This window comes from Loxodonta africana, chromosome 19 (genome assembly GCF_030014295.1).
Source record: "Loxodonta africana isolate mLoxAfr1 chromosome 19, mLoxAfr1.hap2, whole genome shotgun sequence".
Taxonomy (NCBI): Eukaryota; Metazoa; Chordata; class Mammalia; order Proboscidea; family Elephantidae; genus Loxodonta; species Loxodonta africana.
The window spans coordinates 52,244,311-52,257,362 of NC_087360.1; the positions used below are offsets into that span (position 1 = coordinate 52,244,311).

At 54.3% G+C, this 13,052-nt stretch overlaps 1 protein-coding gene across 5 annotated transcripts; it reads right to left on the minus strand.

Annotated features, from left to right (window-relative positions):
• Positions 1 to 55: 55 nt before the first annotated feature.
• On the minus strand, positions 56 to 12,940 carry C19H8orf58 (chromosome 19 C8orf58 homolog). Of its 5 annotated transcripts, none has more exons than XM_064272705.1 (7): positions 7,746 to 7,919; positions 5,650 to 6,137; positions 5,148 to 5,285; positions 4,888 to 4,999; positions 4,649 to 4,761; positions 4,318 to 4,424; positions 56 to 3,741 (listed from the first exon to the last, which is right to left on the minus strand). In XM_064272705.1, the coding sequence occupies exons 2-7, from the start codon at positions 5,953 to 5,955 to the stop codon at positions 3,630 to 3,632; spliced, it is 888 nt and encodes a 295-aa protein (XP_064128775.1). In that variant the 5' UTR covers positions 5,956 to 6,137; positions 7,746 to 7,919; the 3' UTR covers positions 56 to 3,629. The 5 variants fall into 5 exon arrangements, with proteins under 5 accessions (XP_064128775.1, XP_010590688.1, XP_003412428.1 ...); XM_010592386.3 differs by lacking the exon at positions 7,746 to 7,919 and adding an exon at positions 7,417 to 7,608 and having other exon boundaries at positions 4,318 to 4,400; XM_003412380.4 differs by lacking the exon at positions 7,746 to 7,919 and adding an exon at positions 7,417 to 7,608.
• Between the last annotated feature and the right edge of the window lie 112 nt (positions 12,941 to 13,052).

Consider the following 13,052-nt stretch of genomic DNA (forward strand, 5'->3'; position numbering starts at 1 on the left):
CTTCTCCAACTGCAGACGGAAGTGCGCCTTCCCCGATCGGATGCACGTTAGGAAGCCGCGCCTCGGTGGTGTCCACGCTCAAGAGTCCCATTAGAAAAGAGGCTTCAGAGACTTGGTTCCTGGTGCAAAGGCAGCTGAACCTCAAACGTAAGGGAGCATATACCACCACCATCCCCACCTCGTTGTGGAAGACCACAAGAGTGCAGCAGCAAGAGAACCAGTCCCTCCTGACTGAAGAAGGATGCTTGATCAGCGGCAGACACGAGATATTCCTGTGTCTGTGACTCAAAAACAAATGACCCATCCCTAAACCTGCCCTTCCAGGGGCCACACCCCCACACGTCTCATCTTCTGAGTGCCTGCAAGAGATTAAGCTTTTCAACTTTCTCTAGTTATCTAGAGCTGCCATAACAGAAATACAAGTGGATGGCTTTAACAAGTTTATTTTCTCACAGTTTAGGAGGCCAGAGTCTGAATTCAGGCTGCTGGTTCTAAGAGAAGGCGCTCTCTGTGGCTGTGGGGTTAGAACCTCGTGGGGTGAGCTTCTTGCTCCTAGGAGATTTTCATGTGGCTTGGCATCTCTCTTCTCCCATTGCTGCTTGCTAGCTTGTTTAATCTTTTATATCTCAAAAGAGATTGACCCAAAATACACCCTACATTAATTCAACCTCGTTAACATAATAAAGACAACCCATGCCCAAACAGGATTATAACCACTGGCAGAAGTTAAGATTTCCAACGCCTAATTTTGGGGGACACAATCCATAACAGGCCTGACTAGGCCATAGTAAGATAAACCACTGTAATACTTAGGTAAGGCAGTGATAGTTCAATAGAAGTCTCACCTTCCATGCGGGAGACCTGGGTTCAATCCCAGGCTGATACACCTCATGCCTGGCCATCACCCGTCTGTATGTTGCTATGACGCTATGATACTGAGCAGTTACAGCAGAGCTTCCAGACTAAGATGGACTCGGAAGAAAGGCCTGGTTGTCTACTTCTAAAAATCAGCCAGTGAAAATTCTATAGATCACGATGGTCTGATCCCCAGCTCATCAAGGGGATGGCACAGAGTGGGGCAGCAGTTTTTTTTCTGTTATGCATGGGATTGCCATGAGTCAGGGACTGACTTGACAGCGGCTAACAACAATGGTATTTGGACAGACGTTTACAGAGCTCCTGTAGACATTTCCTTTTCTCCTTGAAACAACCCTTTGAAGTGCCTGAAGTTCTAGTAGTGCCTGAAATCCTCTAACTTCAGGGCGAAAAGAGAGAATCACTATCAGCCCAAGGCTGATTCTTGTGAGCTGGAGGTCAAACATACCTCCACTCTCCAACGTTTTTACCAATTCTGACACCAGCCATCCACCCCGTGGTACTCTCTACTTTTCTGCTGGGTTCAATAATTCATTGCAATGGCCACACAGAACTCACAGACCATACTTACAGTTAAGTGGTTTATTAAGGAACTAACAGGGTACAACTCAGGATCAGGTCGGGAAGCATGTAGGCAAAGCCTGGGAGGTCCCCTGGAAGTGGAGAGCACATCCTTCCCTTCTTTGGTGCAGGACAGCTCTCTCTGCTCCTCTCAGCCATGTAAGCAAGCAGATTTTCTCAGCTGTGCACATCCCCTTCTAAGACCCCTCAGAACAGGCCTCCTCACACCCCCCTCAGGAAAGACCTCTTGGCCCGGCATACCCTCTTTCAGCCATACAGGCCTCCTTTCACCCCCCCAAGACAGGCCTTTCTGCCTTCAGCCTCTTTACTGCTAAATGACGCAGTTCACAGCTACTGACGCAGCTCATAGCCAGTCTAGCTGCATTCCTAGCAACAGGATTCTGCCATCGTCACCAAATCTGCCACAGGGCCCCTTATGGGCCTGTCACCAATGGCTCTGACCAGGCCTCTGTCTTCAATATTACAGGCCTTGACCTGTGTTACAGCTCTTTTAAGGTCCTCACCTCCTCTCTCTGCTTCTCCTTTCTCCTTCTTCCTGAAACCTCTGTGGGGCTGGCTGCATATATAAACAAAAACTTATCAATTTCAAGGAGCCCTGGTGGTGCAGTGGTTAAAGCACTCAACTGCGAACCAAAAGTTGCGTGATTCAAAACCGCCAGCAGCTCCGTGAAAGAAAGATGTGGTGGCAGTCTGCTTCCCTGAAGATTTACAGCCTTGGAAAACCTATGAGGTGGTCCTAACCTGTTCTGCAGGATTACTCTGAGAGGACATGGACTGGATGGCAACTCCCTTGGTTTCTGGGTTTTTTATAGCCACTTCATTTGCATGGCACACTGATCAATCACAGGGCAGGCTACAGCCCAGGGCCAGACAAAGAGTATCAAACCATCAAGTTGTTTATATCTTACCCAGGAAATGTTAATCAACCTGGACAAAAGTAACAAACTCTCTGGGGTAGAAAACCGGGACACAGCTAACTCCTCAGGGTTTAAGAGAAAAACCTCTCAAGCTGTTTTTCCAAAGAATCAAGGCAGAAAGCCACATAAAGGAACACATTTCACCCCATCAGGTCAGGAATTAGTGCCTTAGTTCTCAGATATAAAACCTAAAAGACCTTAATGAAACGACTTGCTCAAAGCCTTGCCAGTAATCATTGGCCACTTTAGTCTCCATTAGCAAACCCCAGTTCTACCTTATCCTCTCACCTCCCCATCAGCCCTCCTCCAGCCTACCCTCCCTCCAACACCAATACCCTCCTCCCCTTTCCTATTCATGTAACAATTCATAAAGCACTTCAAGACATTTTAATCTCTTTTTAGCATCATCAGAAGCCTGTGAGGTAGGTAGGGCAAGCATCATTATCCCATTTGGGAGATTGAGTGGGAAGCTGTGGCTCATAAAGTTATGGGACTTTCTCAAGGTCTGAAAACTAGTATGGGCTTCTGGTTTCAGCTTTGACATGTATGCAAAAGCAAGTACGGAGCACAGCAGCTGAGAATTGCCCTTGAACGTGTTCTCCTGTTCTCCCTGTTGTCACTGACCCTGCCCATCCCTGGCGCAGCCTTCAGGGGCTCTGCTCCAGGAGCAAGACTCAATGCAGAGGCAGCCACAGCAGCACCATCTTCGTCTGGGGGCTGCCCATACATATCTGAAGAAAGCAGGAATCCGGATCAGTCACTGCCCACTGATGAACGAAGGTCAGTGCCATCCTTCCACAGATGGCCTCACCGAGAAGACCAACTCTTCAGCGTGCATGATTCCAGGAGAGACGGCGGGCTCCAGCCACTTTACAACACTGAAAGCCTCACAGCTCTAGATAGACAATTATGCATAAATACCTATCTGCAACACGCTGGGCCTGGACAGATCATCGTGCCAAATGTGCTCTGCGGACGCTTGATAAATAAGTTAGTTCACATTGTTTAAGCCCAGGGATTTCTGGCAAACAGAGAGGAGCCTTGGAGCTGCCACGCTGGGAGGCCTCTCCGGGAACGGGGCCCCAATGCCAGGCTGCTCAGAGGAGAAAGACCCGGCCCTCACCTCAGAGAGAAGGGCAAGCATCAGCAGCTTTTCCTGGCAGTGACAAGAAGCAGCAACAGGGCAAAGGGTGAGGAAGGAGATGTCACTGCACACCCCTCTACCCAAGGTCATGTCCCTGGCACCAGGAGGTCTCAGCAGGCAGAAAGGTTTTTAGCTCGTTGTTTCTTAACCACTAAGAATGGCATAAAGGTCTTCCGGTGGGGGCAACACTGAGGCCTTTCAGAGAGGTCCCTTGACTCAATCCTGTGAAAAAGAAAAGGAAGACATGAAGCTAGGAGGAGGAAACAAAGGTAGCAACGGCCCAGAATTGATAGAACATTCCTTATCTGCTATGGGGAACCTGGGGATATTAACTGACATAATGCTTCTCCCCCTGCAGCATACTGGCATATAACTCCCCAAGCATGATGGACTTCCCCCTCTGCCAATCCTTTGTGCCACTACCTGCTCCTCCCCTCCCTGCTCCCTTAGCACCCCCCACCCCCCAGCAAACCCAGGGAGCTGACCTAAGTTTTAGCATTGAGGGGTGACTGCTTGCTGGGCTGGGCTGAGGAGCTCTCCCATATTCTGGTCCTGGCTCTGCCACCGACTTACTTTTTGGCCTTAGGAAAGTGACTTCCCTCCCTGATCCCAGTTGCAGCCTCCTCATCTGTAAACAGTGTTTTAACTACTTTTGGTTCTCTCCCAGCATCCCCTCCAAGAAGATCTATGTCTCTCAGAGTTCAAGGGGACAAAGACAACTCCCAGCAGTATAATCCCAGCATCCTGGTCATCAATCCCTGCCCCCTGCCCTAAGCTGGGCTGGACCACAGGACTCACCTGGGGGCTGGGCCATTGGGAGGGGCAGAGCGCTTAGGGTGTTGAAAGCTTCTCCAGGGGATCCGGTTGAGCACGACCTTGACCTTGTCCCAGTGGGAGAGATCCAGCTGAGCAGACGGTAAGGGATCACCACAAAGCCCCTCCCCCACACATACTCTCGACCAAGCTCCCAGGGACAGCCCTCACCACAGCCAGGACAAGCCACCTGCTCCAGACAGGAATGCTGTGTCATCTTCCCAAAGTGTCTGGACTTCAGGGTGTCCACACATCCCTATCACCTTCCCATCCTCCCACCTGCCCCCGCCCCCCCCCCACAATATGCATTACCTACCTTGTGTCCCTGGGAGGATGGACCGGTGTGAGTTGGCTCTGCTGGGGCCTCTGGCAGGTTGGAAGAGTTGCCACTGGGCACCCCCACTTTTGGGAATGAAGCTGCTTTTGCCCCTTCAGAAAGAGAGTCAGGTTACCCAGGGCCAAGACCAGGAAGCCACCCTAACAAGAGGGTCTGTCTGCTGGTGGGGCCCCCGGACAGGCAGGGCACAGGGGAAGGGAGACACAATTGCGCCTCACCTGTCTCCTTTGTCAGTCTAAGCAGGTCACATGGTACCCGCATCTCATTGCCTGGGGCATGTGAGGGTGAAGGTGAAGGGGCCAGGGCAGACTCCTCCTCCTCTTCAGGGTCCTGTGCGTGAAATGGACAGGGGTAATCAGGGCCTAACTAGAGGGTTGAGGCTGTCGGGAGGGAGCCCTGAGGCCAGGGAGGCACCCCTCCACTGCCTCCCCCATGGGCCTATCCACTCACTGGCCTGACCACCCGGTGGCTCACTCACCCTGAGGGGCCTCTGGGTCTGCAGCTGTAGATAGAGCTGTTGGAGCCTCGCCATCTGCTCCAGCACTAGGCACAAGTGTTCTAGGTAACGAAGACCCTGCCCTGGGAGACTGGTCCAGACTTCAGGCTCCAAGCCCCCCTGTGGGACGCGGTGAGGTAGGGAACACATCTGAACGCACCAGATGCCCACATGAGGCGGCCAGCCTGCTCACCCAGAAGATGGGGGCAAAGCAAGCAGGGAGAGGGGGGACACACACGCCCCACTGGCTTCCCAACTGCCCAGCAAAGCAGGGCCCGAACTTGCCCACTCTTCTGTGGTAGTAGCTCTGCACAGCTAGGAGTGGGGTGAGGCAAGAAGCTGTGACACAACCTACCAATTAGGGGCAAAGAATGCCCCGCCCCGAGAGAGCTCCAGGGAGAACAAGGGGAGCAGAAGGCCCCACTAGTCCCAGTGTAAAAGGACTGTCTACATCCCAGTCTTGCCCACTCTGAGTAGCACTCACCACCTTTGCTTCTTCCAGGCCTGCCTCTAGGCCAGTTTCTGCCTCAGTGGCCTCTTGTTCCCCTGCTGCAAAAGGGAACATTTCACACTCAGGCTTGCTTGGCAGCTGGAGGGGGCGGTGCTGTCGTGACAAGCTGGCAGGTGAAGTCGGGAGTCGGTGGGACCGCTCCAGCACCTGCTCCAGCTTGCGGCTAGCCAGGAGCCTGCCTAGCTGGGGTGGGGGCTCAGAGCGCCCAGAAGGCTCAAAGTCCAGAGAGTCCTGAGAAATGCCTGGCAAGGTGGCCAAGGAGCTGTCCCCAATCGCCATCTCCACTCCTGAGTCCCGGGAGGCCAGTTTCAGAAGAGGCACCTGCCTCCCAGCACCTCTCAGCTGGCCATCTCCATTCCAGGAGTCTGATGAGCACCAATCAGCAGCGTCCTGGATCCGTCTGTAGGTGCTTGTGACTCCAGGCACTACACACCCACGTGCCAGATCCTCCGTAGCCCCATCTGCAAGGAGAGTCAGTGTCAGGCCGGACAGCCACCCCCAGCATTCCTGGCAGCATTCCCCCAGGGAGCGTCCCAGGTGAACAGCGAAGGGAGGAGCCCAGGCAGCCACAACTCAGCTAAGGTATCTCTCTGGATCTGCCAGTGACATGGGGTTCCCTGCACAACAATCGCTGCAAAGAATAAGGAACCCATAATATGGGCTGTTTGGTAGGCAAAGCTCTTTTAGATCATGGCCAACAGCTCCTTGAATGACCCACCTTCCTTTGAAGTGTGTGGGCCCTTTCTTCTCAGGAGCCCTTGTGGTCCCCAATTAGGGTCAGCCTAAGACCTTCAAATCATAATGGGGGTCGGGAGGGGGAGACTGCAGATTCTTCAGCTGCTCACCAAGGGTGAGGGGGCTAAGTATGACTGTGCACAGGCTCAGGGAGAAGAAAACGGGTTCAAAGTGAAGCCTAGGGCCTAAACCTTCTCTCTTGATGCCCCGGGGGGCATCAAGATCAAGTTTCTCCTAGAGCTTATGGGGGAGTGTGATAAAAATCACAGTAGCTATTAACTATTTTGGGCTTTTCTTTTAAGTGAGAAATAGTGAAGATTTTGTGGAGAATTTAAAAGAAAAAAATTACACGGAAAAATGGGAACTAGAAAAGGAGGTAATTAGTGCCCATTTATTGTCACCTCTGTGTCAGGTCCTTCTGCAGAGCCCCAGTTGTACATTACAAACCAAGGCTCGGAGGGGTTAGAAAGCTTGCCTAGGTCACAAGGCCAGCTAAGCGCCAGGGCCGGGATTCAAACCTGGGCCCTTCTAGGCAAGGAAGTCAGCCAGGAAACCCACCCCTGCAGGGAGGGCTCTCCTTGGAAAGGGGTCTGCCAAGGATGGGGCTTTCAGAGCTGCTAGCTGGGGGAGGCAGCAGGCAGATTCGGAAAACCTTCAACCGGGGCAGGAAAGGATCGAGACGGGAGATTAGAAGGAAGTGGACCCAGAGGAAGTGGGATGGAGGTGGTGGCTGGTTAAACGCCAAAAACCAGAGGGTTTCCAATGCCCACCGCGTCCGCAAATTAATCAGTCGGGCCCTCAAACTGAGAGGTAAGGCGCCTCCGACGGGTGAGCCGCGTGGGGCTGTGAGGGCAGAGAGGGCCTTCCAAGGCGCGCCCCAGGAAGGGCTCGGGAATTGGCTCCAGGGAAGGAGGACCCCCAGGGACAGCGGGAATGGGCAGGTCCGCAGAGGTCCGGGGCTCGGAGATCCGGCCCCGGCCGGCGCTGGGGGCGGAGGCGACTCACCGCGGCCGCCGCGCGGCTCCACCGCGAAGACTCGCCGCCGGCCCAGCATGCCGGCCCCGACGCCGCGCCCGGGCTGCAGCCGGACAGAGCGATTGCGGCCCGCGTACCCCGCGGGTCGGTCGGTCTGTTTAGCTCACTAGTCCGGACCCTGATGGGCGCGGCCCCCGGACACTCCCAGACGGGGGAGGGGGCAGGGCGGGGCAGGGGCGGAGAGGAGAGGGGCTGGTGTGCGGGCGGGGCGGGGGGCGCGCAGCGGGGCGCGGGGATTTGGAGGGCCCAGGGGCGCGGGCGCAGAGGGCTGGGAAGGGGAGGCAACGAGGAGCGAGGACCTCGGAGGCGCGGGCTGGGGAACACCCCTGTCACCCTCTTCCTGGCTGTGGCCAAAGTAAGAGCCCGGATCTGCTGTCTCCCCAACTCGGGCAACCCGGCGCTCCGGCGTCCGACCACAGAGCGGGTCCCCGCCTGGGGACGCTGTTGGGCTCCGGGCGCGAAGTCACCCCGCCCCCCAGTTCACACGCGGGCTCCGTCTTCCTGCCGCCGAAATGGAGCCCCGGGCGGGGGAGGGGGAGCACTGGACCGGAGCCCGGAAGGAAACCGAGGCCCACGTGCTGGCAGTGGGAAGAGCGCTGCCCAGGACGCGGCCTCCCAGCGCCTGCAGCTGTGTGGCTTGGGGCAAGTCACTCAACCTCTCAGACACCACGTGCGAAAAAAAGGGGAAATGATTCCTGTCGACCCCACCCAGTCTGTTTCTCGGGTAACTGGGTCAGGTGAAACAGGGGAGGGAAAATTTTTTACAACAACTGCAGAGCGCGAGGTTGTAGTCTGGCGCGGAACGAGTGTCCAGGGCTAGATCTGAACCCCTGGCCCGTCTCATACCTCCTACTCACTCCAGTACCCTAACGGCGGGGTCCTCAGGATCTGAGAAAGACTTGAGCCGCCGGACCCGGGAGCATTCTGGAGGCGGGGCCAACCTGTTAGCGCTCCCCTGGCCCTACCCCACCCTCTTCTGGTCCGTGGAACTCTATCCCCTTCCTAAGGGGGGCTGGGAGCCCACACAGCTGCTGAAGGTGGGACAGCCTAGAGACTAGACAGGGGCTAGTGGCCTCTAAGCCTCTTCCTCCTGAGGGTGGGAGAAGGGCCGAAAAATACCCCAGCAGGTCCCAAATCCCCTGGGGGCAGGTAAGGGAGCTGGTGGACGTGCTAAATTGCACCTGAGCCTGGAGCCTCTGGGTGGAAGTAGCTGTTAACAGGGAGGGATAAGCCAGCCGGCCCACCCATTCCTGCTCCTTGCTCTTTCCTAACCAACCAGCGGCACTGCTGTGATTGCCATTCATGGCGACCCCATGTGTGCCAGAGTAGAACTGTGCTCCGTAGGGTTGGAAGTAGATCGCCAAATCTTTCTTCCCAGGCGCCTTTTCAGCAGCCGAGTGCCTTAACTGTTTGTTCCACCCAGGGATGCCTTCATCAAGGAGCCTCAAATTATCAGATTCTAACTTTATAAGATGAGGAGACTGAGGCCCACAGCCAAGCCTGAATTATGGACCATCTCTTAAGACCTTGAGCTTTAGGCCCAGGCCCTTCCCTGTTAACCCTGGGTTGGTGGGCTGTCCCCCTCCCCTCCCTGTCCTCCCGGACGGCACCCCTCTGGTCCCTCTATTCTAGATACAGAGAGGGAAACAGAATGCTGGGCCTGGCAGGAGCTACTCTACGCCAATCCAACAGGATATGTGGCACCAATCCCCAAAACCGTGCCAGACCTCACCCCAGCCCTCGCTAGGTAGAAGGGCAGGAGGCTGGTCAGGTGGCTTCCTCCCCTCCAAAGTCAGAGGGTGGGAGGTAAAGAGAGGGGGCCTTTGCCAGATCCGCCCAGAATTTGGAGAATGTGGGGCCAGATTCCAAGCAGTCTCCGTGGTGACTCTGGGGCAGGAATGCATCTGGAAACAGGAAGCCCAACCAGCAGGAATGCAGTGTCTCAGCACAAGCCTTTGTGTGTGGCTCAAAAGAACCCCCCCGCACTCACACACACACACCAACACACACACCCTCTAGGCCGCGGCCCCCATGCCCTGTGCAGATGAGCAGAGCTGAGCCCAGAGCTCTCAGAGCGGCTACAAGTCTATGTGAGGATCCAACATGGGGGCCTTGGTGCCTCTTCCCATTTGCCTTCTGCGGCCCTGAACCAGGCAGCCCTTTACCACCCAGAAGCCTCTGTGGCCCCTGCATAATCTCCTCAGTCTCTCCTTCGCCGGCCTATTAAAAACCAGTTGCCGTTGTGTCGATTCCAACTGATGGTGATCCCGTGCATGTCACGGGTCCATAGGATTTTCAGTGTCTGGTTTTTTGGAAGTAGATTGCCAGACCTTTCTTCTGAGGCACTTGTGGGTGGATTCAAACCACCAACTTGTCGGTTAGTAGCTGAGCACCTAACCATTCTTGCCACCCAGAGACAGGAATCATTTCTCTTTGAGTGATGCTTGAAGGAATGGGAGGGGCAGCACAGCCACACCCTCACTGCCGATGGGGCGGGATGAACAGCCACTCAGCCTCCACGGGTTCCTGAGACACAGTGGCCTGGCCGAGTCATGCCTCAGACTGAGGCCGGAGATGCGCAGCGGCTTTACAGCCTCAGTGGGGAAGTCCCAGCTTCAGGAAGTGCATTTCCTGCAAGCTCTGCACAGAGCAAGCCCTGTGGGAGGAAGGGCAAAGCCAAAGAACCTGTAGGTGGCTCCTGCCAGGCAGGAGAGGGCTGGGAGGGGCCATGTGACCTCCAGAGCTGTGCCTAGAAGGTTGCCTCTGGGGACAGAGGGGCACGAACCCCATTTGGCAAGCCAGAAACTGGGGAGGCAGCCTCCTTGGTTCCATTCCCAGCTCCTCACTAGCTTCGGTGTCCTCGGGCAGGTTGCTTAACCTCCCTGTCCCTCGGTTTCTTTACCTATGAAGCAAGAATGATAACAATACCTACCCCAGAGTTGTAAGAATTAAAAGATTTAAAACACTTAAAATGCCCCGGCACTTCAAAAGTGCTCTAAAATGTTAGTCACTGTTATTATCTAGCTGTGTAACTTTGGGAAAGTCTCTTTCCCATCCCTAACTGAAAACAAACCAAACCAGTTGTTGTCAAGTCAATTCCAACTCATGGCGACCTCATGTGAGGCATTAAAGAACACTTTAGTGTTTTTAATGGCTGATTTTTCAGAAGCAGATTGCCAGGCCTTTTTTCCAAAGTACCTCTGGGTGGGTTTGAACCATCAACCTTTCAGCTAGTAGCCCAGTGCTTAACCAACTGAAGGAGCTTGGATTTGATGCTTTCTCTGGTCACATCTAACTCTAATCTATCATCATCTCTGAGTTATTCCTCCAGCTGCAGAAAGAAGTGAACACTGGATCAGACACATTGCCATAGCACAAATGGTCAGTCTCTTGCCCCATACACATATGTCTGGGGTCAGAGGGGGTGGGTGTTCACCGCTGGCTTGGGCTGCGGTTCAGGGCAAAGACTGCCCCAAACCTTCTCTGTTGACAAACTGGTTTGGCTAATAACTCCATCCTACAAAGAAGTTCACTCCCAAGCTCAGGCCAGTTAAGTGCCTGCTGAGATGGACAGTCTTCCTTCCTTGCGCATGTCTAGGGTCAGAGAGGGGGTGGACTGGCCCTGAGAGGAGATGTGGCCCCCCAGATTCCGAATCCATTCAGAACCCATTCAGGCTTCGAAAGGCATTCAAAAGCTCACTGGCACACTCACTGAACAAGTGTCCCCACCCCCATTTGCTCTCCTCCACTTCCTGTTATCACAGTGCCATCATTCATGTGGTTTGTTACATGCAGTCATCTGACATATGACTAGTCCAACCCATCTTTTCAACCTGCCACTGCCCTGCTTTAAAATGTTCAAAGGGTCCCGAGTGCCTCAAGCTGAAGTGCAAGCCATTCAAGATTGCTCTGTAACTTGGCCCCATCTCCCTTTCCAGTTTTATCTCATGATCCCGTTCAGCCACTGTCCTAAGCTGAGCATTACCCCATCACTCAGAATAACGTCTTTTCCCTCACTCCTGACTGACCACTGACCGGCTTTCTCTGCCTGGCCAAACTGAACTTACAGCCAGTGGCTCCCAAACTGAATCTACAGGGTGCTCCGGTGTTCCATCCTAGCCCTTAGCACTCACTGCCACATACTATTTCATTCATGTCAGCTTGGCTGTGATCTCCAGGGAAGCAGGTAAAGTGCTATATCTGTCGGTATTACCACTTGCTAGCCCACTGCTGTCGAATCGGTTCCGACTCACAGCAACCCTATAGGACAGAGCAGAATTGCCCCCATAGAATTTCCAAGAAGCGCCTGGTAAATTCTAACTGCCAACCTTTTGGTTAGCAGCGGTACCTGCTACACCATCAGGGTTTCCATACCACTAGCTAGAACCCAAGTATTTGTGCAAGCACAAATTCACATTTTGTGAGCATTCTTCCCTGTCGCAGGCTACATCTGACACTAGGTGGCGCCAGGGAGGGCATTTCATTTCTGGGCAGACCATCCTGGCCAGACAGACTCCTGAGCCACAGAAGAGACAGCCTTGATCTTTTCTATAAAAATAAAGGCCGGTTTTCAGGCAGTCATCCAGGCAAAAGGTGAGACAATTGCAAGGTGTAAATTATATCAACAGGTGTCTGAGGAGGGAACACAAGCAAGGTCTCCGCCAAGATTCCTTCCTAAAAGGGCGAGATAGCACACACTGCCCTCAGAGACCAGCCACAGGATCCCTCTGAAGCCCTGTTTTGATCTTCTCTGTGAAAAGAAAGCTGTGGCTACTGCCCAGCCCCAGGGCTACAGGGGAGGGGTGGATCTAGAGCACCAGCTGTACCAGGATCTAGAGGACCTTTCTGAAATGTCTTCTGGGATCAGGACTGGTGGGGTAAGTGAATCAGACCAAAAATCCTGGGCTGGCAGGCAACCACTGCCCCCTCCCCTCTGATGTCAAAGCACCCCCAGGGTAGGACAGGTAGCGCTGGACTCATGCTAGGTGTGTTTCAAAGCAACCACCAATGAAGCAAGAGTGTCTTCCAGGAAAGGGGTGGGAGGTCAGCCCAACCCTGGCTTGGAGTCAAGTCCCCTCCCTGGTGGTGGTGTCTGATGGTGGGGGCTCTGCTGAGGTTGTCTCAGACCCCAGCCCTACCCTCCTGGGTGAGGCTAATCTGCAGCCTTTACCCAAAGTTATCTCTGGTGATTCTCTCTCCTAAACAGGCGAGACAGCTTCAGGCATGTGCAGAAGGCACTCTGGACATCGCCCTCCTGGACACGGCTGCAGCCTCCCTGCCTGCCTGCCTGGCACATCTAAGTCAGTAGGGTTGGCAGTGTCCACATCAAGTCAAGTGAGGGGCACATAGAAAGCAAAACTAGCCCAGGGCTGGCTGGGCAGGAGACTGCCTCACCAAGGTGGGGTCTCTGCATTCTGTCCCCTAGCATCCCTTTACCCCACCGCCTCCAGGCTCCCAGAGAGAAACTTCTTCCCTCTAAAGTCCTAGGGATCACCCCAGGAAAGCGGGCGTCTTTATCAAAGGGTTATGAGGAGAGCACAACCCTCAACCTAAGAGGAAGAAGTGTCTCCAATGGGAGGTCAGGGACTGGGGTACTAGGTAGGGTG